At 39.8% G+C, this 26,641-nt stretch overlaps 1 protein-coding gene across 1 annotated transcript in view; it reads right to left on the reverse strand.

Moving 5' to 3' along the window:
* KCNH1 (potassium voltage-gated channel, subfamily H (eag-related), member 1) overlaps positions 1 to 26,641 on the reverse strand; it is a 161,715-nt gene that overhangs the window by 104,472 nt on the left and 30,602 nt on the right. Inside the window, exon 6 of the mRNA XM_010000929.1 lies at positions 17,354 to 17,783. Within this exon, the coding sequence (XP_009999231.1) occupies positions 17,354 to 17,783 (430 nt within the window). The remainder of the gene's footprint in view (positions 1 to 17,353; positions 17,784 to 26,641) is intronic.

A 26,641-nucleotide genomic window follows, 5' to 3' on the forward strand; every position in this document is an offset into this window, starting at 1 on the left:
CCTGCTGTGGCAGCAAAGCAAGACTTAGTTTTTGTCTCAGGGTCTGTGCATCCAGCACAGCATCCACAAGGATAACACAAAGTGCACATTCGCACTAAATGGCGACAAACAGTGTAAAGTGGCACAAAAGGCTCTCTCCCACCACCTTGGAGAAGAGTCACACTTTCAAGAGCTTCCAAAGAACAGCAGTATACAAGTTGAACAATGATATTTAAAGATTTACAATAGGGTTTTAGTAAGAGAAAGTTTAAGATTAAGGGGAAAAAACCAGCACCAATGTTGGTGCCAACACACTTGTGTCGGTATCGCACACTCACTGCTCAACTCTGCCAACCTGAAACAGCAGCCTTCAGAATGACCCCCAAGTGATGGGGAACCTGAAGGCAAATGATTAAACAGCTGCTGTCCTGGACAAGGGATTACATTAATGTAATCAAACCATAATTAGGTTAATTGCAGTACACAGACATCACCAATTAACTCACAAATTGCCAGTGCCATATATCTAAAAATCAGTGCCTGAAATGAAACATACAGCACTCTCTGGTATCACAGTGGGCTACAGGAACACAGCAGAAAGGAATTTACTCCCCAAAAGAAGACACAAAAGGGGGATGCTTTTAAGGACCTCAGCAAACAAAATTATGCAAAAAAGCTCCATTTTTACACAATACAAAACACAAGTCATCACACTGGGCTGACAAACACCTGTGCATAGCAACACAGCTTGGGAGAGGTCTAGCACAGAACTGACTGTGCAGAAAACCATGTCTGTGCTCTTTGAGGCAAGCTTACCAAGACAAGACACAGGTACCAAAGACCAGCTTAACTAACCCAGTAAAGGTACATACTGTCCAGTATCTAAAAGTTCATTCTGTCTCCCACTTATCACCTTTTCCCAGATGCTCCTAAGTCGGGCTCCGGCAGCACTACCCCTCTACCAGATGCTAGTGCAGCAGATGGGTGGCCAACCCATGCTTTTCCCAGTGGGTGCTTCCCTGCAGCATGCAGATGTGGTCAGCCTGCCAGGCTGGGCTGCAGGCACTGGCAGCTAAAGGGTGACTTTATGTCTCAGCTTGCCCTCAGAGCAGTGGCTTTCAGAAGCTAAACACACTCATCCTTTCCTGAGTCACACTAAAGGCAGGTATCTCCCTGTTGCTTCCATGATTCATTCTCTTGTGATTCACCCATAGGGGGCAATACATATATTTTTTTGTGTCTATTCAGCACTTCCACTGACATTAACCTATGTATATGGGCAGTTCAGTAATTGCATGATCTTTTGTGTCTTTCAAGGCCAGCATTTCCCAGTGGTTCACTATTAAAAGTCCTTACATTGTTGGTATATTTCATGAAAGAAGCATTGGCACTTTTTTTCCCTAAGAATTCTACTCTACAAATATCGTCTCACTGCCAAATTTGTCTCTAACCCTGACGTTCTTATATATCTGCTTTGAAGATCAAAATCTTGCTTCATTAAATGGACAAATAACATTCTTGCTCTCAGAAATGGCTGAACTTGATTGTCTGAACTTGGAAATTGAGAGATTTAGAAAGTTAGAACATGAGTCAAATGGAAAATCGAAAGAAAATGTGTAGACAACCGTAATTACAGCTGTTGCTACATTTGTTTCTAATACTATCATGAAGGCAGCAGACAGATAATAGCAGTAAAATCAGAAATGGTAGGAAGGACTCAGAACAAAAGCAGTAACATAAAACACATCATCAGCCTGTGAAAGGCACAAAGCCATCAGTAAAAAAGCTCTTTGTTTTGGGGTTAAGTTTTTTTTCCTTTCTAATAGGAAGACACTGGTCCAATCAAGCTGTTTTGAATTGAAGATCACACTAGTTACGCACTATTTACTTGTCTAATTGTAATTTTTTAAAGTCCACAGACTGAATTACAGCATACCAATGTATTCACTACACAATGATACAACACAGAAACAGCACAGAGATCGCGTGAGGAATACAGAAGCACAGTATGGTCTTGTTGTTGTACAGATATCAGCTGTAAGCTTATCAGCTGACACTAGAAAGGTGCAGTAATCTCTCTCACTAGAGAGACTGGAAATCTGCAAGTTGCAGCTCCTTCATGACAGGACCAGAAAAATTAATACCAGTCTTGAAAGTGCAGTCGTTTTTACAAATAAGTATGGGGTTCAGCTGGAAGAATTAGCCTATGCTGCTACTCCAAGTTTTTCATTCACATTTTAACCTTTACAGTCCCACCCATATTTCCTCTATTAAACATCCCACTTAGATGCCATTGACATCTAGGTATGTACATTATTAACTTGAAAAATCATCTACTCTTATGCCTATCTTACCTCCTGTTGTTCAAGGCTGGAGTTTTCTATGGGGTCACCAGTATAAGTACAGATAGTTATAATTCTCAAGGCCAAGTCTGTTGGTTTTTATAGGTGCTGAGTACTTGTAGCTCTATTTTACATCAGAGGCTTTGCAACATAAAGTCATTTTTGCCAGATACCAGGTGGGGAAAATCAGAAATTAAAATACAAATTATTATAGAATCATAGAAAGGTTTACGTTGGAAAGTACCTTAAAGACCATCTAGTTTCAACGCCCCTGCATGGCCAGGGATACCTTCCCTGGCCTTGAACACTTTCAGGGATGGGGCTTCCACAACTTTTCTGCACAACCTGTTCCAGTGTCTCACCATTCTCACACTGAAGTACTTCTTCCTAATGTCCAAACCAGATCTGCCCTCGTCCAGTTTTAATCCATTCCCTCTTGTCCTATCTCTACAAGCCCTTGTCAAAAGCCCCTCCCTAGTTTTTCTGTAGCCCCTTAAGGGAAGGCTGCTATGAGGTCTCCCCGAAGCCTTCTCCAGGTTGAACAATCACAACTCTTAAAAACTTTATGTTTTTAACTCCCTCCCCCTTTACAGAAGACATAAACCCTCCAGCTCCTGTACTGGGTCAGGCCAGTCTAGTTTCTTTGTACCCCACTGAATATCCTCTCCTCAAAACCAGCGAATGAGACACTGTAGATAAATATCATAAAATCTGCTCCCAACCAAGTCTCACCCTGAACTGGTGGAGACCAAACATTAAATGTTTCACAGTTCCCTGTGACAGTGACCTCTCCACTGAAAGTCCAATTTCCTGAATTTCCTTCAGCATTTTTAAATCATGAGTGAATTTAAATACTTTGCAAGCAATCTTATTATCAAATTATAAAGCACCCATGAAAATACTGGTCAAAATAACTTGCCAAGGGTTACCAGATGTGACAGCACACGAAATAATACCCAATTCTGTCAATGGGCAATTTTTTGGTTGAACACTTAGAATTTACATAATTTGAAAATTTGTCCCAATAATGCTGTATGAGTAAAAGTAAGTGCATTTGCAAGTTGAGATTCTGAGTCAATGTCAGAAGAAATCCAGCCCTTCAATGAAAGGTGTTGTGCCTTCCTCTACTGCAAAAGCTCTCGAAACACTGGCAGCTCCTACGGGACCAGGGCCTTTGAAACTCCTCCCAGAGCACTTCAGGAGCAGCATCACTGGAGTCAGCAGAGAAGTCTGTGCAAAAGTAAAATCTGATCCCTAGGGTGAACGGTTTTGTGGGCTGTGTGTGGATTAGTTCCTTCAGTTGGCACATTTATATGCTGCCATCTCTCTGCTAGAGGACCTGATCATTCAGAACGGGGACACAGAGGAGCAGTTTGCTTTTCCTACCCACCCTGGACACAAGCTCAGCTCAGCAGAGACTCTGGAGGAAACTTGCTGTTTTCCAGCTATAATTACAGCAAATGCTCTTTTTTTTTTTTTTTTTAAATCCACTTTAGATGAATCTACAACCTGTTTAATCGTGAGAAGCAAGCAATCCTGTAGCATCTAAAATGACCTTCAATTAATGGGCATTTCAAACAGCAGGTCATTTGGGAAAGTAGCCTTACTTTACAGGAATGCACTTGGTCCACCAGGCAATGGGCAACTAATGGCACAGTCCTCAAAAGCTGTTAAAACAGATGTACTGCTGTGTAGCTATTGAAGGACAAAAATTTCCTGTCAGCAACCAGTGGGGAATTTGGCTGCATGGCCTCTGGTAAACATTATCATGTGTCAACTATTTTGTACATCACTGCATAGGAAATGGTACAAAACCAGGTATTTTCCTCTTAGAAGCACAAAGCAGTACTCTTTGGCAATACAAGGTTAGAGAAAGGAATTGTAGGAGGAGAACAATGCTAGCAGCTCTCACACACACACAAACCTAGCAGTCTCAGATTTAAGTTATTTTTCTCCACCCATACCACCTTCTGGGAGTTCTGCCTTCTTTCACAGCCTATTTAACCAAAATAAATCAAACGCTCTTGTCATCTCCAGTGATACCCTAAAGCCAGAGCCTACAGATCCCAGCCTCAGCCCCTCCCAAGGCCTGCCAAGTTAGCACACTATCTTTGCATATTGTATGGGGTATCTGGCAATACCCAACATAAAAAGCTTACAGAAAACAGCGCTTCTCATTCATGCACAGTTGCCAAATACTTTCCCAGATTCCTTCCCCACTGCCCTCCACTTCTGATAGTATGTCAGCTGGAGAGAGAACGCAGCCACAATGCAACTTACAGAACACCTGTAGGAAGCTAAATGCATACTACTACTACGAGGACAGCGTTTATGTCATCAACACTGATTTACATGTTTGTGAAGAGTGTGCAAGGCTAGAAAGTTACTTCTGCTCCTGACCAGTTCTACCACAGCTACTCTCTCAGTGTATCAGAGAAGATAAGCAGATTGCAGCCCTCCCAACTGAAGGTGAGCAGCTCAAGAAGTGTGGTTACCCTCAGGCTCTCTTATCTTCCCTGCTTTTCTGGTCTTATCTGCCTCAGTATTTCACTGGTCACTGAACTGCTGAACTGCCCATTTCACTGTGCTGTGGACCCTTGCAATCATACCAGTACTCCATGTACTGAACCATTCATACCTTTCTGCTGTATTTGCCTGCTGCATTGTATTTTCTATTTCAACCCAAACTGCTAATGACTCAGAGCATTTTCCTCTGTCTAGTGGCCTAATGATACAACACAAGGGGCCCATAAAACAGTAGTCTTCCCTCCAGTCTTCTGCATTATTGAAGTCTGCATATGAATAAAAAAACTCCATCCTGGATTTGAACTATACCCTGATGAAGGGAGATACCTTTTACATTGGCATACTCATGGTCAGCATCTCATACACTTTGTACAGTACAATACTCAAACTTGATAAAATCAGTACAATCAGTTTTGGATCTCACGGGTCCTTGAAATTTATTAATTACCTCCCCTCCTCTGCATTATTGAAGTCTGCATATGAATAAAAAAACTCCATCCTGGATTTGAACTATACCCTGATGAAGGGAGATACCTTTTACATTGGCATACTCATGGTCAGCATCTCATACACTTTGTACAGTACAATACTCAAACTTGATAAAATCAGTACAATCAACTGGTCATAAACATCTCATGCCCCAGCATGCACTCTTCCTCACATAAAGAAGTATCTCTAATTCCTTTTTCAAGTCTTTGTCTGCTGCAAAGCATCATGCTTGAAAACATGCTCTTTTGGTCACAAAGACTGAAGAAGAGAAATACTGCTCCTCCATTGAACTACAGGTCTGTAACTAGTATGCAGAAACAGCCATCCTAAACATGCATCATGTAAGATTCTGTTTACTTTGGGAAGTGGTGAAAAAATAAATTTAAGAGATTGAAAAGGGAAAAGAAAAAACCTTAGTTTCAACTTCAGGTTCTGCTTCTCTTGCTCAAAGCCTCCTCCCCCTTTTGTCCACCCACACATTCCCTAGCGTGAAACAAAAAGCAGCAAGGGAAACTCAGTAGTCACATCCTTCCATCTCACAACTGTCAGCGCATTTACTAACAGAGCAGCAGGAGTCTAAAAAGCAGATGGTCAGCTCTACTACCCTAAAAGACAACCTTCTGATGCCATCACTGGAAAACATGAGCAGCCATCACTGGAAAACAGGAGCTTGGCACTGTCACACAGATCTCTGCCTCTCAGATACTGCTGTTCCTGTACTTCCAAATACAAGGGGAGAAGCTTTGATTGATCTGTCTGTCGCAGTTTTCACAAGGAGTGGACTGTCTTCTCTTATACCAGTGAAGAAAAAAGCAAATCTGACCCACCTGCCCCTCTTCCCTGTTCCTGTTTTTCCAGAAAGGTCCCTTCATAGTCAGAGAGCAAATTTCAGTGCCACTTCCAGCATGCTCAGGTGCCTCTTGGAAACACCTATAGCAATGCAGGCAGCATGTGGAACAAACAGGAGCTAGAAAGACTATCTACAGTTACAGGGAGATGACCTCATTGGGATCATGGAGACATAATAGGATGGTTCACACAGCCAAAGCCCAGGCTCCTCAGGAAGGGCAGGCTGGGAGAGTGAGGAAGGGGACTTGCCATTTGAGAGAGCAACAGGGTGCATGGAGCTCTGCCTGGAGCTCGTTCAGGAGCCAGTTGAGAACTTACAGGTCATGATTAGTGGGAAGACTAATACAGGTGCCATTGCAATGGCTATCTCAAATAACACCTATTGCCATTTTAGCAGAACTTCAAGCTCGAGTTAATGAGCTTGATGCTCATCTTTTTGATGATGAGTTGATGCTCTTTCAAGAGGCAGATCCCTCCTCACCTCCCTGCATGAAGTCTAAATACATAAGAAGAACATAGAAGGGAAAAATAGGTTATGGAAGGTAACATCACAGGTTAACACCTCAGCTGGGTGCAGGAGTTGGCTCCCCTGTGTCACACTGCAGGGCACTAACAACTAGATCCCAATGCCTCTTCCAGACAGCTTCTCTCACAGCTTCCTGTCACTTATTATATGCATAAAGGTTCAAAGCAGTGTCAGACATTATTTTCTCTGCACGAGGAGATCAGAACTGCATAACAGACCAAAGGAGGCACATAGCTAGGTCTTCTCTTAGCTGCTCACAGTCAGTGTGGCACCTGCATGACACTGTGGTTTGCTCAAAGTAAACTGCCTATTGGGTAACTTCTCTGATTTTCAGAGGAGATTTGTTAACTTTACGTGAAACAAGGCTCCCTTGCAGAAAATGTTTCTCTTCCCCTCCCACATTCTGGAGCTCTTATCTCATTATTAACCTGCAGTCAACTTACTTGCAAGGAGTGTGAGAAAGCTAGTTTCTGGAAATTTAATTTTTGGCATACTTAGTTCCTGATAAAATTGACTTCATAACTTTCCCAGTCACATGAAGAAAGGCTTTTATGAAGAAAGAATAAGTAAAGTAAAATATATTCAAAGCAAACTAAATCAAGAAATCAAAGCCTATTTGCATCTTTGCAATACAGGAAATCACTTTCCTTTCCCCTCCCTCTGCATTTAAATGCACCAAACTGAATGAGAAGCTTAAAGTCCAACAAATGTTTACGGAATAAGTTGTTCAAGGAATTATAGCTTATAATTTCCCCGTCTAAAAGCAAAAGAGAAGGACAAGGCAAGCTGAGTATTTTTCCATTTCCTTATTAAATTCTCTCTGTGCAAAAAAAACCCCAAAACCTAGGGTGAAGCTGCTAGTGTGGGATGGCAAAGCCCAGAGTAGTGACGAGCATTGAAATGAAGGTTTATGCACAGAAGTGAGGGAAAAATAGGAGGAAGGAACTGCTGGTCCAATACAAAATCATTGGCAGACCTGTGCTTGATGCAAAAGGGGACACACTCTCCAGGATCACACATACAAAGCATCACAGGAGGTAGAAACCCACCCATTTGCCCTCTGAGTGTGAAAGGGGATGAAAGATTTTGAAAAAGAAAATTAAGATGGGGTTGCTACAAAACTGGAGCAAGTGTGCTACTTGGTATTTTACAAAAGTTGTTCTGAAAGCACAAACTCTCAGTAAGTGATACAACTTTAAAAACTAAGATTATGATTTCCAGAATTCACTTTATGAAATGTCTAGAATCTCTAAGACTGTTTAAAGTCTTTGTAGACCAGAATGCCAGAACTCTGGCATTGTTTTCCATGTTCTGTAGTAAATTTTAATTTTACCAGAAAATAACTCACAAAAAAACCTCATTCAAGTTCAACTTCAAAGACAGAAATTAATTATCTTAAGGCAAATTTTCTCTCCTTCAATTTGGCCTCTGAACACTTGGAAGATGTTACGAATCTCCAGCGCTCACTAATTTTACAGTGAAAATCCCTCAGGATCTTTAAATTATCAAAGAAGAACTACTGGACCATGACCCTATATCATCCCACTCACCTGCCTTTACCAAACAACCCATTTTTGGTTTTGAGAAAGCAACAGCAGAGAGCAATGTTTGGCTGCTATCTAACCAGAAGAATTTGCTTCCACAACACCTGGAACAGTTACTGGTTTGATTTCAAAGAAGAAGGAAAACAGCATTACAAAATCATGTTGAGGTAAGAACACCCAGACCTTAATACCATAACTACTAGGATTTTAGACCCTACCGACTGTTGAAACCTTTGGTCAGAAGACAAAATTTTCTACTGTCATTCCAGGTATGAGGACCTATTAATAAATTACTTGTTGACTTCCACATTTTTCACACCAGTTGCAGCAAGAGTTGCTGTACTGTGGATAAAAGATACCGACATTTTCACATATAGCCTGTATTTTCTCAGGAGATCTGAATCTCTTTCATCAGGCTCTGTTTATGATAGGATGTGTCTTCAGATAGCAACTCAAGTTCAGATCTAGTATACTTCAGAGCTCTCATCTCCAAGAAATAAACTGCACATGAACTACAGCAGTATCTACATCCTCTAGAACATTACTTTGCATTTTTATAAACTGACAAATCTTTATTTAAAATATAAAAATCAGCCAAGTGCATTAAAACTCATTGGTATTGCAAGCACAACTAATCCTTATGCGTTCTCAAGATGTCATGAGATAACTCATCCAAGTGGTTAGGGATGTATCATGATCCATAAACCACTTATGTATTACAACATTTAGTAGCCTACAGCAGACTTGTTTGAGTCCAGTAGCAAATAGATATTAAAATAACTGTATCACTTTTGAAGGGATCCAGAAGTGAGAGGTGCTTAGGAAAGGCTTCAAATCTGTCATATTCCACATACTGGAAAACAAGTGGCACAGTATGTCACATGAGTGGATGTGCTCTTTTGCTATTTTTTTCCATGCCTAATTAACTGGATTTTTCTTAGACAAAAAAAAATATTTTGAAATACATTTCATTCTTGCATAAAAACAAATCCATAACCAGAATTTTTACCCTTCAGCAACAAAGCTCCTGCTTAAGGAAAGGCCTCCCAGGACTGCGAAGAGAAGGAAAAAGCTGTCATGCTTTTTGTGTGCTTTTTTGTGTATTTAGCCAACTTCACAGCTAGGAATAAAATCTGACAAGAGGAGCCATGCTCTTCTAGATTACACTTATGCGCCTCAGTAATTTAAGAACAAAATTACAAACTGAATCCCCAGGTTTGCTGTCCTGCATATCATAACATAATGTCTCTTGCAGATTTTTGAAGTTTTTTTCATAAGGAACAAAACACTCATCTCATATATTATCATCTAGTTAATCTGCCTGAAATATTCTTTCTTCCTTTTACACTTCTATGCCCTCTCAGTCCATGTTCTGGATGTATCAGGCCCTCGCCTCTCAAGCATTAACTTGAGTTAATGATGTCCCTTCAGAATTCAAAGCAAGTTGCTTGCACACACTGATAGAAGCTTGAAAGAGGCAGCACATGTCAGTGTTTTAAAACCACTTCCAGGACTAAATGTCAGAAATGGCCTAAGAAAACCAAAATTCTGCACTAATAAGCAGGTCATATGAAAGATATCAGGTGAAAAAGAGAGACACCCACACCTGAGATACCTATTTATTTTCCTTATCCTGCTCATTACTATTAAATAACTCAAGGTAAAAATGTAGAAACACTGCAAAGAGGAAAAAGGCAAATATCTATAACATTATTGTTCTGTGTACTGTGAGGTCTCCTCACATCTGAAAAAAAACATACCATTAACACTTCATATTTTTCATCTTCTGTCCCATCAAATAGAAGTATTTTTTCTCCATTTGCATTTACAGTCCTTTCAAAAGTTGTCTAGTGTCTTGGAGAGTATAAACTCTGCAGGAGGCAACAAACTGTAAGAATCTTGAAAAATTAAAAAGCAAAAAATCTCACTTCAAAAATGATTCTGGTTGGATTTGCATGATACTGACAGTGAATTGAAGTAAAATTTCCTGGAACTATCCGAGCAACTAAGTTCTAGTATATTCTGAGGTAGGGCCATTCCCTAGATCCATTAGACCAAAGTATAGCCTGAAATTTTTATAGTCATTAAGGCAAGATGACACATCATGAGACGATTCATCAAGCACATGCACATGTGATATAGCTCCAGAATTTTTATCTCCTTTTTTCCCCACAACCAAAAGTACATGGACAATTTTCCCTTGCCATTTACAAACTGTATTTTACAGGAAATTCAGTAGCAATAATTTAATCTAGCTTTAATCTGGTCATATACACTTTAAATAACAAGAAAAGGAATACTGCTTATTCACTTTTGCGTAGTAAGAAATAACATCTCACACAGACTTAGTATATGACTCCCCAAACCATGCCAGGAAACTAATGTATGAATATACTGACAAACCCCATTTTCTTTCATCTATAAATATTGTTTGGAAATGCTTTGTGGTGAGGAGGTGACTAAGCCCATACAAATGGCCCAGTGCTCATACAGATTTATTACAGCATTAGCACTGGTGGTGTGAACCTGAAAAAATCTTCCAGTCCATCTTAGACTGGAGATTATGATTTTTGTAGTTCAATATTGACACACGTGTCACCTAAAGTCTGCCATTTATGCTGGCTTTGATACCAGTGTTTTATGTTTCAGTAGAAGCAATCCTTATATAATCTGCAGGCATTGGACATCCTTATCCTAAGAGGTGGCAACTTTTAAGATCTACTTTTCAAGGTTTGGAGCTTGCTATGTTGTGAAATCTGTCAGCACTGACTGCATCTCTCCAGCAGGGCCTGTCTGTACTGGATATCAACTATGTAACTCTGTCCAGGCCAGACGCTCTGGTTCATCCATGGGGCCAAAAATGCCACCATGATCTGGTGCAGTTCCGCACTTACTGATCAGAGACACTGATGCACTTCACTGAAAACTTCATCCCTTAGGACTCAACTGTCTAAAGGCTTGTTTATGTAGCCAAAATGCCTAAACCAATGTTGTCTACCCCCTTTTTTTGTTGTTGTTCTTTTAATCACAATTACTTTGGGGGTTTGGTAGGTGCTTTTTTGTTGGTTTTTGGCAGGGGTTTTCTATTTTGGTTTAGTTTTCATATTTATTTATTTTTTACTCATTCTTTACTCTTAGCAAGAAAAACTGAGGTATTTTAACAGTTAGAGATAACCAGACCAAACCTGCTTTAACAGCCAAACCCTCCTTCTAACCTTTAGAGAAACTCTATCTGGATTTCTGCTGGTCCTACCTCTTTGCTAAAACTTGGCATAACTGAGAAACACACTCATGACACTTCTGTTGGTTCATTCTAATGGAGAAAGCATCCAAGCAAAATAACAGTTAGAAATCCCAGTCAGCCACTTAACAATTATAGCAATAACACACCAGCTCTTCAAACATGATGACTAGCTTCAAACAAAGAATAACAAAGCAGAGAGGGGAGAGAATAGATCTCGAAGGACTGTTGCTACTTATTACAAAGAAAACAAAATATCCAGGCCTTAACATTAGAAATTACTAGCTTGAGTAGCATTGCTGGTGGCTAAGACAAATGGGAATGAAAAGTAATGCAAAAGTATTAGCCATTTGGAAAGCATCCCAACCTCAACACCTCAGTGGCTACTGAAAACGCTGTGGTATCTAAGAGATTTTCTGCTATCTTGCCAGGGTTATTGACAAAGAGCAGGTAACCAACAGATAGCTTTTGCAAGGCAAGGTTTCTTTTTCCTTTCTCAGCATGCCCCCAAACCAAAATAACACATTTGCAGTAACTACAAATACAGAAGAAGTTGCTTTAGGTTTGCAGTCAAACAGGCCTTTGCGCTCAGCAAACCTAGCCAGCATTATGCACATGGCTGGCCCTCAGTTTCAGACCATCAATCTCCAGAAAAAACAATTTCAACATGACCCTGCCCCTCATCCCCTGAAAGGGGTACTAGGGATACAGATACTTCTCTTACAATTAGATAGGTTTTTGGTAAGTATCCACACACCATGGCCACATCAATTTGCTCTAACAGCTGATGAACTGCATTATAAGGGGAAAATCACACCTCAGGAACATCCTCAAATGTGATGCTGCAATGCATCTGTATTTTCTTCAGGTGTTTTGATAATAACTGTCTAGTTTTCACCAGCTCCTAGCTATCATTATTCACAAGAGCATCTGAACACTTCCTACCCTGCTGGGAGTGACTGAAGCACACTGTGAGGCTGTGAAGGAGTCCATGTGTCATGTTCCCAGCCACCAAGATTTTCTTACAGTTCAGAGATGTTCACATTACTAGGGCAGATTTCTGTTCCTTTCAGCAAGACTGCTGTAAATAAAACCACCTAATTATATTTTCAAATTTACTTAACATTCTCCTCATCTCTGTTTTTATGTCTAATGAGAAAGAAGCTATTCACAGATAAAGCTGAACAAAGCTGAGACAGCTACTCCATGCTCCTGGGATCTAAGTCTACCTTAATCAGAGACAACAGCTGAAGGGCTGCAGGACTGCTTTGTGCTTGAGTTGCACAAGATCAATGTAAATGAGTGGTTTCTATCTCTGGTCTGCTCTGAATAATGAATTCAGTGGTTGAAAATTCATTACAGTAGGTGAGCATACATGTCCTCCAGTCTGACCTTTTAACTCCTACTTTTGTTATTTTTCCATGATCTCTCCATCTAGCCTAATGATAGTGTTCACAGGGGAATTCATTATTTAGTTTAGCATTCAAGCATGTGCCTTTTCCTCAGTGAGCTTCCATATTTTGGATGAGTCAAGCCCTATAGTTCCAGGAAGTTCCTACCTAACAAGAACGCAGAGTGAACAGCACCAAAAAACTTGGGATCTTTCAAGGCAGCTGAGAAGAGTAAGAAAAGACTCCCAAAATTATAGGTTTTGCTTAAAATCCAGATAGGCAAGCATCCATCAGTATTATCGTATGTTAGAAGTGGAAAATGGAAAGCATTTTTAGAACTGTTTATCCCTATTCCACCTGCACAGCAAGGGGACTGCTGACACAGTGTCCAGATATGAGAACTGCAAATGAAAGTCCTCGGGTTTCTGCTATTGCTTAGGAAAAATAAACAATACACAACCCAATCTGACAGCTTCACTGAACAAAATACATGAGAACTGTTATTTTTAGGCATATGTCTCCACAGGGAAGAAACTAAAAAGTGAAATAGCTGTTTTGTTTGTGTTTTTTTTTAACTCAAGTATTAAAAATAGAAAATATATGTATTTCTGCAGACCCAGATAGTGGTTTAAAACCTTGTTTTATGTAACATCAGCCTCTCTGAAAGATCTGTCTGAAGACATATTCCCTATTAATTAACAATTTAGCGGCCATCTGTGAAAAAGGGATAAGCAAATATGTTTTGATTCATTTAAAATTAAGCTAAGGAGCCAACTGCTCTTACTTCCAGTAGTGACAGTCATACTTCTCTCTACATACACACATACACTCAATAAATAAAGTGAGGCAAAACCATGCAGGTCAGCTCACTGTGAAGGCAGCTTGCTTTACAAAACCACAATATGTTCAGGAAAAACAGCTACATAGTAATATGAATTGCATATCTTACCAAAAGCATAAAGACTTCACAGAACAGAAATTCTTAAAAGCAGCCACTGGATATTTAATCTCTTTTCTAAAATAATCTGTTCTTCCCAAACAGATGTGCACTATTTATGCTCAAGAATCAAGAGCAGTTTTCACCTGCCCCCTCGGTGGAGCTGCCCAATGGACCACACTTCCCCAGGGCTACACAATGAGTATGCCAGAGTCCCTCACAAATCTAATTAGGGGCTGCACCTACTCATGTCAAAATAACCAACAGTAAAACACTCTCTCCCCGGAAACTGCAGCCATAATGAGGTCAGTAGGACAGCTCCTGCAGACATTGCATTTAAGAGCACAAGAAAACCTCCCTGCAGAAGGTGGCCCCAAGCAGAGACCAGGGCCGCTGACACCAAGCCCTACCTTCTTGTAATTTACCCCAGGTGTAAAACCAAACAACCCAGCCAACCCCAGAGGCTCAATACCCACATACTGATTCACCTCAATCATTCTTTCCAGTGTCTATGCACAAAAAACATCTTACCCACCCTTCCTTCTAACAGTTCATATAACCTAAACATTTTACTAGGCCAAGATTTGCACTCAACTTACCCAAAATTCCCACTGGCCCAAGAGAGCTTCTCTAACATATCTCTAAATTTTAATTAAAAGTTATCTGAATTAATTATTTACCATAATGAAAGACTGAATAAAAAAGAAAATGAAAATGGTCTTACCTACTTTTTAAAACTATTTGACATTTTAGCAAAGTACTGTTAATAGTGGCCAAAGGATCTACAAAGAGTTAATGTAATATATGTATTTCTGTGACAGGATCAGCATTACAGAGGCAGTAAGCAGTGAGCAGAAGGGGATATATTAGTGCCTGGGTTTTTTTTAATATATACATAGCATATGTGTATACACAGACAGAGAGAGCATGTACACATATATTACAATGTTTAAAAGAAAAAAAAACGCATGTTTGATAGTCTAGAGCTATTTTTAGTGGAATAGATTTGATTTTGCAAAATTCTTCTGTCTTTGAGAAGGGTGGACATGGGGTGTGCCCTGAGGAGCACTGCCAGGTGGCACAGTTCTGTACTCCAGGGAAGTAGCTCTTGAGGGCTTGAGAGCTCTTGGGAATAGGCTGCCCAGGGAGGTGACTGAGTCACCATCCCTGGGTGTGTTTAAGGGTCGTTTGGATGTGGTGTTGGTGGATGTGGTTTAGGAGAGAATTTTGTAGAGTAGGGATGATGCTTGGACTTGGTGATCCCAAGGGTTTTTTCCAACCTGAATAGCTCTATGATTCTATTTTTGATGCTTTGGCCACCCCCAGCCCCTACCGAGCTCAAATGCAAATCTATGTCAGCTGACACCTTCAAAATGAGGACTGTAACTGGAACATGTAGCCACCAGCTGCGATATGAGCAAGTAGTTCAGCTCACAACAAACATGGTACTTGTCCAGGGACAAACACAACTTTTTCTGAGTGAAGTACAAAAGCTTTAGCTAGGAATCTTTTCCTTCCCCACATCTATCCCTCATACATTTGCTATGTACCTTTCAGGTTCCAAACAGATCAGAAAAATATATTACAAAATAGGTCTAGTTCAAGCTCAGATCAATGCCTAAGAGCTTAATTCTACAGGCAAATAGTGTTACTTTAACATAAAATGTTATGGTGGAAGAATGTCTGTCAACAGTTAAGCTCTAAATAGCTGCAAATTAAACAAATCATGTTTGTACTTCCCGTCCTGGGAAGTGACCAGAGCTCAAAAGCTCAGCACCAAGACCCTGAAAAAAACACTGAGGTAAACTCAAAGACTGGATTACTTGGTTGCCGTTCCTGCAAACACATATTGCAAACAGCCCTAATGGTTTCCCCGTAGTTCACATGATAAAGGTGCTCAGATACGCAGACAGCTAGAGGATTAGAAATGTAACATTCCAGAAGTCCAAATACAAACAAAATTGTTTCCCTCAAATGTGACTGCTTTCACAAGATTTGAAATTGCCGTAACACGATTTTTTACAACTTGCTGAAATTAATTTGCATTTTAGAATTTAGAGCACGTATCTGTCAACATTAATCTTGCATAAATTCTGTTTCTTTCCACCACATTTTCTGGTGGAGAGTTTTGTTCAACTCCAAAATATCCCCATGTACATTCTTGATTTTATGAAGGTTGTGTTCATTCAGTATTCATAGCACTAAAAAATAACACTGGATAGTACCAGCTGTTCTTGTCTAGGGAATACCACAAGCATAAGCCAGTGAGCAAAAAAACAAAGGTCAGGATAATTCCTATTAAACAGGCACTTCCAGCAGGAAGTACGTTTGGAAGCCTGTTTTGTACCACACTGCTACATTGTCTAACGCATCCTCTCATGAGGAAACGGCCTAATTGTCTCCAAGTTTTATATAAATTTCCCTTCTGCTACGTGGGTGTTTTATTGGGACAATGGGACTCTTAACAGTGGAAAAAGCTAGAACAAAATTATCTTTTTTTTCTAGCTAAAATACCCCAATTCCTACACAATCAAGAATGCTTGTCTTTATACCTCTCACTAACCGTCAGTCTGCTTTGCACTGCATACTTAAACTCAGTACATTGTTTCAGTGTTGCCATAAAACGATACATCAGAATCCAAGGTATATGTCTCTGTCATAAGAAGCACTGTGCTGCTAATTGAGTTTCATATGTTTGGTTTTAATTTCCTGATTAGCAAGGACTGACTTTTTTTCTCATCTAGATGTAGTATTACTGTACAAAAGCTTCTCTCTTTCTTCATATAGTGCTATGTTCTTCCATGCACAAAATAGGTATTTTTTTTCCTTACTTTGGTTAAAATTCCACTCTTACCTAGAAAAACCTGACCTAGTTTAACAGTGGCCACCATATGCTTCTTAACTCCAAGTAGCTCTCAAGGCACCTTGAGTTCAGATCCTGCATTGAAGTGACATGGCCAAAAGGACAGCTTGGCAATACCAGTCCCTTGCAACATGGAAATGTGAGCCAGAGGTGCCCAAGGCCAGTATCATCTCGGTTGCTTTAGGATCTGACTCAGCCCACAGTGGAGTTAATGGCCTCTAGAGAGCTACTGTTCTCTCTCCCTTATGAGATGTTCTTGGACCTTCTCCCACTCACTGACCCAGTCCTCCAATACATACAGCTCTCAGAAATACAAAGATTTTGCCACATACCAAATGAAGGCACAAAGGTTGTGTGTGTCCACGTGGTGCATTAATTTAAAACTTCAGGCTTTACACATTTTATGGTTTAATTACAAGATAATATTGAAAGAATACTGACAGAGTATTGCTTCCAAAAAGACTGGATTTTTGCTAGTCACAGTAATACTCCCACTCGCGATTTTAAAACTAACCAGCAAGGAACTGTGTAATAACTATATTGCCACCAAAAATATTTATGCTGCATAATACTTGACACGATTCCAGATGTTCTTATGATATCAGTATTCATGACACGCAGCAATTCGGCACCGCGTGTATGAGAGACAGAATCTCAAATACTTACAGCCAATCATCATCATAGCAACAGCAAAAATCTTCTCCCCATCTGTAGTCGGAGCGATGTTCCCAAATCCAACACTGGTGAGGCTGGTCATGGTAAAATACAACGAGGAGATGTAGACCGAATCTTTGCTTGGTCCACCTTCCCATTTTCCAAAGCCTGACGCGTTAAAGCGGTAAGGTGTTCCTATTGACATCCCCAGCTGATAGAGCCAGCTCTCAGTTCGGATTGTGTTTGTATCCTCATCGATCACTTCGTAGTCTCCTATGCTGTACCAAATGCAGGCCAACCAGTGTGCTGCCAGACCAAACACACACACCAGGAGGACCAAGACTGCTGCTCCATATTCGATGTAGTGGTCCAACTTCCGAGCTACACGACCCAGCCGAAGCAGCCTGACCACTTTAAGGGAACTGAACAGGCTACTGATGCCCTAGAAGGATAAAGCACAGTGACCATTAGAATTTAGTATTAAAACAACAATATTCATAGCTGCAGTGTTTCCAAAGGCACAAGGCAATCCATCACAAATAGATGGTCATCAGATAACACCTAAAAAGAGATTGTGGAACATGAAAACGTTAGTGACCCTTTCTAGGGATACACACTCCTGTCTTCATCCACCAGCACTTTGTGAGTTGCTCTCTGAACTCCCCTTTCAGATTACTTGAACAGGACTACAAACGTGTTTGTAAAGCCTTCAAATGACCCACTGTTTATTGCATGACCAGTTGAACAAGTAGACAGTCCCTGAGCATCCCAACGCTACTTAAGGTTGATTGAAAAAAAACATGGAAGTCACCGGCCATTAAACTATACAAATCTAATGTTGAGAGGAACACAACCAGACATCTATTGAATTCACTCCAGCATTTGAAGTCGTGAACCTTTCACAGACATTTCTGACTTCCATCATCTCATGTTTCAGATTTTCCCCCTTTACTAAGCTCTTGTGAGACCCCCCCTGGAGTACTGTGTCTAATTCTGGAGCCGCAACATAAGAAGGACATGGAGCTCCTGGACAGTGTCCAGAGGAGGGCCACGAAGATGATCTGAGGGCTGGAGCACCTCTGCTATGAATACAGGCTGAGTAAGTTGGGGGTCATTCAGCCTGGAGAAGAGAAGGCTCTGGGGAGACCTCCTAGCAGCTTTTCAATACCTGAAGGGGGCCTACAGGAAAGCTGGGGAAGGACATTTTACAAGGACTTGTAGTGAGAGGGTTAATGGATTAAAACTGAAGCAGGGGAGATTTAGGTTAGAGGTTATGAAGAAATTTTTTAGTGTAAGGATGGTGAGACACTGGAACAGGTTGCCCAGAGAAGTTGTGGAAGCTCCCTCCCTGGAGGTTGGACAGGACTCTGAGCAACCTGGTCTCATAGGTGGTGTCCCTGCCTATGCAGGGGGGTTGGAACTATCTTTACAGTCTCTTCCAACTCAAACCATTCTATGATCCTATGTAACACAATTTGCAGTATATACCTCAGACATATGAAGAATATAAATAAGGAAGGCAAAAAAATACTGGAAGTATTGGGTGATTTGTAATTTTTCAGTATAACTGTATTTCCTATGGCTTTACTCTCACATAAGAATTTACACACTGATAATCAGTCCTCTGACATTTCTCACATGGATGACACAAAGCTTAACTATTTCAAATACCTCACTGTCTAATGCACACATTATATTGTTTTTATGACAGCTTTGTTACCAATGTAGTATTTCTGTGCTGATACCAATATGGCTCCCATACAACAGAATTAAGCCAGCATGTTGGATTTTATATTCTTAACTTTTAGGTACATTTTCAATTCCTTGAACAAGAAGTTATATAAAAAGTTCAAAGCCATTTAGGGCACTAGAAGATCTGAATAGCCTTTCATTAAAATTCCCCCCCCCCGCCACTCCCTCTGTGTATGACTGTTTCATACATAGACTTCTGATTAAAATTTAAGCAGACTGGTTTAATGAGCATTTCTGGAAATGCATAATTGCATACTTCTGGTTACCAGCTTTTACTGGAAGTTTGTTTATTCCAGCATAAATACAACTGCTTCAGTATCTTAGGCTGGTTCAACACACTAGAAGAGATGTTTTATTAGATAATTACATAAAGCATATTGGCGCATGTTCCCCAGGACTGCAGCAATGTATTTTCCTTTTATTTCATGAATTTGTCATGATTACATTGACTCATTTTCAGAGACAGATGCAATTTGTTACCTGGGAAGACACTATCAATTTCTATTAAGTATTTGGACAAGATCTAACACAAGCAGGGGGAGGGAAGTAAAAAGGAAGCAAAAAAAAAAAGAAGAAAAGCAGCCTTCCTTTAAATCAGATATTTGCATACATCTAGGAGAGTCCTAGTGATGCATTCTTTTCATTATTATCTATGTCAGACTTCTCTAGTCACTGATGCAAAAATTGCTTTACCAAGTAAACGTTAATTTCCATTTCCCGTTTATTCCATACCCAGCTTTGTAAACAATGGGGCAAAAGTTCAGAGAACGTGACACCAAATATGTAAGACCTTCATTTCCAGGGGAAAGGAAAGCAGGGACCTCTGAACACTCAGTATGGAGAGGAAAACAACACGGGAAAACACAAAAAGTTACACCATGATAACAATATCTTAGAACTGGACATGCCCGTCCACAAGCGACAAGCATGTATAGTCTCTACATTCTAAATATCCCCATTCTGACACTATAACACACTCAGGAACCAATGCCTATTTCTCTTTTCCCTTTACAAACTTTAATAGCTAAAAAAATAATATTTTCTATTTGGAGAATTCTCCAGTAATGGCCTGTGTTTAGCTTCAGTTTAAATCCCAAGCCTTTTAAACACACAGTGCTTGCAAATCACAGGCAAGGGCAGGAATTTTTTTCCACCCCAACATTCTAAATTTTTGCTCAAAAATAGTGGCATACAAAAAGCTGCTCATCAGTCAAAGTGCTACTGAAGACAAAAATAATGACTCATGAAGGACCTAGAAATCTGGAATTTGGTTAATTATTGATTAAAAAGAAAAAAAAAAGTCAACCATTAGAAATACTTGGTGACAAAAATAAGAGGAGGGGAATTTAAGAACTTGGATAAGAAATATGGGAATATTAAATAATATATATGAAATTATACTGAAAATGTTTAAGACAAACTGCTTTCACAGTACTCTTATACCTCCTTTCATTTGAGAAACTCACAAAAAAAAACTTCATAAAAACATTTAACATGGAATAGAACTGTATCCTTTGGGAGGAATTGATTCTACCAAGTTCTGACCAGAGACAGAGAGAAATAGGACTTTGTACAAAAAAACCCTTCTTATTTACTTTAGATAAAAACTTGATTTGGTTGCACTGAAAAGTTGTATTTAATAATCAAATTAGTCACAATATATCACCTGACTGCATTGCCAATAAGATTCTAGAAGTTCAGAAAAAGCTAAAAAAAAATAAATACCATTTTTACCTCAGCATTAACAGTATTTTCTATTTTTTGGTCAGAGGAAAGGATTTGTCTGTTCTAAATGGATCAATACCAAGAGGAAGAAATTCCCAGGGAAATAATTATTCATATGACCCTCTGAGAAATTTCTAAGTGACAGAATTTCAAATGGGTATAAACAATGGAAACTTATTAGACTGTTTCACAGATGATACAGTAGAAAAAAACACAGATCATTCTCCAATACTTTAAAACAGTACTTTTCATCACTAAATTTAGCAAGTAATATTTTAATACTCACAGGGATAGATCTGCTGGATTCAAAACTGACATTTTTAGATTACCACTTTCCAAAATAGAACTGTACTATTCGATTACTCTCCATTTTAATGTTCTTATCAGCAATGATTATTTTTATTATTTTGTCATACCAATGGCTCCAAGATATAATGCAAAAGAGCCCAAACTCAATTCACTCCTCTTGATGCCTGTCCCACCCTCTGAGCTCTGCTACTCCTACAACCTTTGACAGGCAAGACACCTAAGGCTCCTTCTGCTTAAATGACAGAGAAGAACCTCAGTTCATAAAGAGCTAGCAATTGCATTCGTGTCCCAAACAGGCACCCCCAGATGCCCTGCAAAAAAGAATCACCATAAAGAACTTTCCTGCGGCAGGCAGAGAAAGGACAGGACTAATTAATAACTAACAAAGTCCTACCTGGGACTGATTTACTCAGACACAGTTCAATCTATTAACACTCTATCCAACAGATCCTCTCCCCTGGGGATATATATTCAGAAGCTAAGAAATCAGTTATATATCCAGGGTAGAAAAAAAAACTCCTACACTTTCACTACACTTTGTTCCAGAGATAAGTTTTATGCAGCACTTACCTAAATATGCAGCACTAGCCAAATGTGACAGAAAATTGTGAATGTCACACAAACTTATATTTCAGTTTGTTTGAGTAACTGAATGACACTAAATGAAGTACTGCTGGTACCTGTGTATTCTTATTGACAAATATTTAAGACACTGGCAGTTTTACTTTTCTTGCCAGTGATGGCTGATGTGTGAATATAGAAGGTTTAGTATTGAGTCCCCTTCAAACCAAAGAGCAAGCTCAAAGTACTGAGAGCCAGAAAAAATAACTCTGTATTTGCTAATTAAGCAAACCTGAATGTCAAAAGCCCTTAAAATAACAAATGCAACCAATCCACCTTCCTCTCCCCATATGCAATCTTTGCAGAGTGGAACTGCCCCTCAAACACAACAGAAACACAGATCAGCCTCAGGCCTCAAGGAAAGCCAGACCCATGTTTCACATTCTAAGAGAATACCTCAGAAGTTTATGTACAAATTACTGCCAAAACTAAATTTCCATGTATAATTTGTCATTAATTAGACCTACTCATAGGCACTGTGCACATTTACACAGATTTTTTTTATATCTCCTTGCTTTCTGGAGGACATGATCTAAGGTCAGCGCACCCTTTGTCTCACACTGGGGTATCTTCCCTCCAAGCATGGGATCCAGAATATTCACACTTGGGGTCCAGCTTTGCATCAGACAATCATAGAATCATAGAATCATAGAATCTTAGGGGCTGGAAGGGACCTCGAGAGATCATCTAGCCCAACCCCCCTGCCAGAGCAGGGTCACCTAGAGTACATCACACAGGAACTCATCCAGGTGGGTTTTGAATGTCTCCAGTGAGGGAGACTCCACACCCTCCCTGGGCAGCCTGTTCCAGTGCTCTGTCACTCTCACAGTAAAAAAATTTTTTCGGATATTCACCTTGAACTTCCTATGCTCCAATTTACACCCATTACCCCTTGTCCTATCACTGGTCATCACTGAGAAAAGCCTAACTCCGTCCCCCTGACACTCACCCCTTACATATTTGTAAACATTGATGAGGTCACCCCTCAGTCTCCTTTTCTCCAAGCTAAAGAGACCCAGCTCCCTCAGCCTTTCCTCATCAGGGAGATGTTCCACTCCCTTAATCATCTTCGTAGCTCTGCGCTGGACTCTCTCGAGCAGTTCCCTGTCCTTTTTGAACTGGACACAATACTCCAGATGTGGCCTCACCAATGCAGAATAGAGGGGGAGGAGAACAATGCCAGATTTGCACCATTACTTTCATATCCATAAAAAAAGATAGAGAAGAGACCCTGTGAATAATTACTTTGTGAAGAGTTTTGAAAACATAAGAGCTGTAGAAGGGTAATTATTAGTTACTTGTGTCATCATGGTCCCAAAGGACAGTAACAGTGGACACTACAGTGCTAGGTGCTGTACAAATCAAAAACAGTCCCTGAAGTTAATTTTCCATGCAAAATTAAATTCAATTAATTGAATAATTGAATTTCACCTGGGTGGGGGAGTTTAAAAAACAGCAATAGAAATTAACTACACAAAAAAAAAAAAAAAAAGAGGTGATAGAGAATTAATTTTCCCTTCCAAACAAGCTGTAGGGTGAACAACTTTAGGAAAGAATTAAAATGCAACTTTCATCTCACCTCCTACAACTATTGTAACACTAGCACTTTAGTAATAGATTCAGTCTTCATGACAGTATTAACATTTTAGGCTATTACTTACTTTCCATGTGTGCAGAAAGTAAATGCACTTAACCCAAGCACTAACATTTTTTTTCTAAAATCAAAAGAACTTATAACATCATTCTTACCTACTATGCATTTTAAAAAAGAGAAGAAAAAATAAATCATTATTTATCAAAAAAAGGAAGGCAATGAATCAAATTTATCACTCCCATAATCAAGGCAGGAGCCATGGAAAGCACTGCCTTGTTTCTTGACATTAGATTCTGAAGTCAGCTGTGCCACAGCCCAGCTCTGCCCATCTGCAGTAGCACCATAGCCCTGTCTTGTCATTATTAGGACTTCTCATTTCTTTATTTGCCCCTTCTAATTTTCTTAATTAGATCTGAGAACATGACCTTTCCTTCGGATTGCCATCTTCAGCAGCCAACAGATGAGGTAACGTTATGCTCACAGGTCAAAATCAATATATAAGCCCTCTGGTTACTGCTGTGGTTTCCAGCACTGAAGTAAGCAGATTTCTTGTCTTCACAAAGCTTATTTTGGTCATACATCTGTGACATTGGTTAGAATAGAGGGGGAAACAGAAATAATTCATGTATAAGAGCATCAGGTGTGAGAAGAGGTGGAAAGGTTGTTGTTTCATTTATAAAACTATGTTTGTGCTTATCTTAAACACATACAAGCACACTCAGAGAACAAACAAATCCAAGAAACAAATTTTACTTCTTTTAATTAGAATTTTGAGAGGAAGAACAAAGATAAAAATAATTTTAAAAAATCTAAAGATATCTCAAATTTCCACAGTGTCCAATAAAAAATTTACCCCTGACAGACAGCAAGTTGCTTCCCAATGCTTCTGATTAAAAGAAACCATCCATTCCAGAAGCTTTTTACTTACCTCAAAAAGGCAAAACATGCAAATAAGATTTAGTGTTCCTGGTATCTAACATCACTCCATCTTTCCCATTCTAATCCAATCCCTGATACAAAATAGACTTTAAAGCAACTATTTAGCTACTCAAATAAATACCCTTTGCTGTCTTATCTGACTTTCTGCTTCAGATCGATACAATTATGCTGAATGGGGGAAAAAGAACAGAGTAACTGATCCCCATCTCTTAAACACACTTCCCTTTATATGCAGTCAAAGCATCACTCTAACAGCAGCCTTTTGAAATAATTCAGAATCTAATGTATTCAATTACCTCTTCTCCTTGGACAAAGGGTATCATTATACATTATCACTTTGAATGTAATTCAGCATTTTAATTATTTTAGCCTTTTACAGATTGAACAGCTTATGTAGACTACTCTCTTTAACAGTATGATAAATCAGGTCATGCTTTTCAAAGCTATAAAGAAGTAGCCCTGAAACCCAGCTACACCCTTACTTATCTGTGAGCTAGCAAAAGGCTAATCTGAACATTAGTAGTGCAGAAAATTAGCTAATTGGTATCTTAACAGCCACTGCAGAACCTGTGGGGTAGGTGTTGGGTAGGGACACAGAAATGTGTCCTCCCCTTGTATTCTCTTTTGGAAGAGGCTGTCCCTCAGCAGACAGTGTATAGATGTCTATGAGCCACCAAGGTGTATGATTCTGGGAGAAACCAGGGAAGCTAGAATTTAAACTAACTAAACACCTTAAGTAGGTTTGGAGAAGCAGAGAGAATTTTACCCTAAAGAGGTTAAATGAGAGCAGAGCTCTTCAGCACCTGTATTCAACACCAATACAACTTGGAAAACAGAGGATTTGGGGGGAAATTCAGGGGGAAAAGGCAGCCCACCCTTTGAGAGGGTAGCATAAAAGAGGCATTTTGTTGGTAGCATGGAGGTTGGGTTTTTAGGAGGGAAGTTAGAGAAACTTGCATTTGATTGAAAAAATGGAGAAAAAACTCCAAACTTAGACAATAAACATCCTGAATCTAATCCTCAAGAGACTGTGACAGTAAGTGCTTCTTTGCTTCCTTCTTTTATACCCAGGCAGTCTGCTTTAGCCCAAGAAATTTGCTTTATCCCATTTGCATTTCCCCAAACATTACCTTCTACCTGCCTGTTCAGAGTAAAACCTGCTTGGCTCAGCCCCTTAGGGTCATGCTGCATTACAGAGGTCTACAAAAGTCAGATGAGCAGCCCTCCTCCTCCATGGCCATCTTTCTACTCCTTTTTCTCCTTTCTTCTGCACTCTGCATCTTCCACAGGTCAAGGGCCTAACTCCTTCTGAAGCTCCCAACACCACCCAGGACCCACACCAACAACTCCCCTAAGCCTTCCTCTGAGGGTCTGTGGTGGGTTACAGCTCAGAGCACACTCCTCCCTTGTGTTTTGCCCTTTTTTTCAGGGGTCTTTCACAAGGGGACACCCAACCAAGTATACCTCCTCCACCACCACTATGGTTCCTCAGCCCAAAGCACATGCTCCAGCCCTCCCCACTGCCCCACCTTGGTACAGTAGCCCAATTGCCTGATTCCTCCCCATGAGCACTGGAAGGAGTCACCCAGTCCACGGTGTCTCATTAATCCCTCCTCATCTACTTTCATCACATCCAAACAACAATCTGCTGACATTTCCTCTAGGCCTAGATCATACCCTGTGATACTTAGCTGCTTTTTTACAGGCATTAGATAGAAAATAGGTTATGACAAGTTTAATTTTAAATAGCCACAGAGAAACATTCAGTCATTACCAGATTTAACAATAGACTCACATGCAAAACACAGTATTGCCTAACTGGATAGATCCAAATACGAGTGGTGAACAACACACTGTTTCAAACAGGTTTCATGCTATACAGCTGTTTACAGCTTAAAAGACCTTAAAAATTATGTTTTCCAGTTTACAAGATTCATCTAACCCAAAAACTTTCTTTATAGGCCCTTGTTTGTTTCATAGAACTATGAACATAATAATTCATTCCTTTGCCCCCTGTTACAGGCAAACAGTAAAACAAGCCTAGGCTAATTGCACGCTTTTCAGTGTAGCTACTTCAGTAATTGCTAGATAGCTAGTTTGTATTAGCATGAGAGATTATTCCACTAATAAAGTTTAAATTAATCTATCACAAAAGTACTGCCTCAGAGAGTTGCCAACAATCTGACCAGCAACACATTCATTTCTTCCTTTCTCAACCCACTGTTTACTTTCCAGCTACATCATGCTCACTTAGCACTAATAGCTTAATTTACTTCTATTACTTCTGTATTGTGTTTTTTTCTGGGACTTCTTTTAGCATAATAAATGTTGTCCTTTCAAAGCTTTATATCTTCTTTCCC

The sequence above is a fragment of the Chaetura pelagica genome, unplaced genomic scaffold, assembly GCF_000747805.2.
Source record: "Chaetura pelagica isolate M959 unplaced genomic scaffold, ChaPel_1.0 scaffold161, whole genome shotgun sequence".
In the NCBI taxonomy this organism is placed as follows: domain Eukaryota; kingdom Metazoa; phylum Chordata; class Aves; order Apodiformes; family Apodidae; genus Chaetura; species Chaetura pelagica.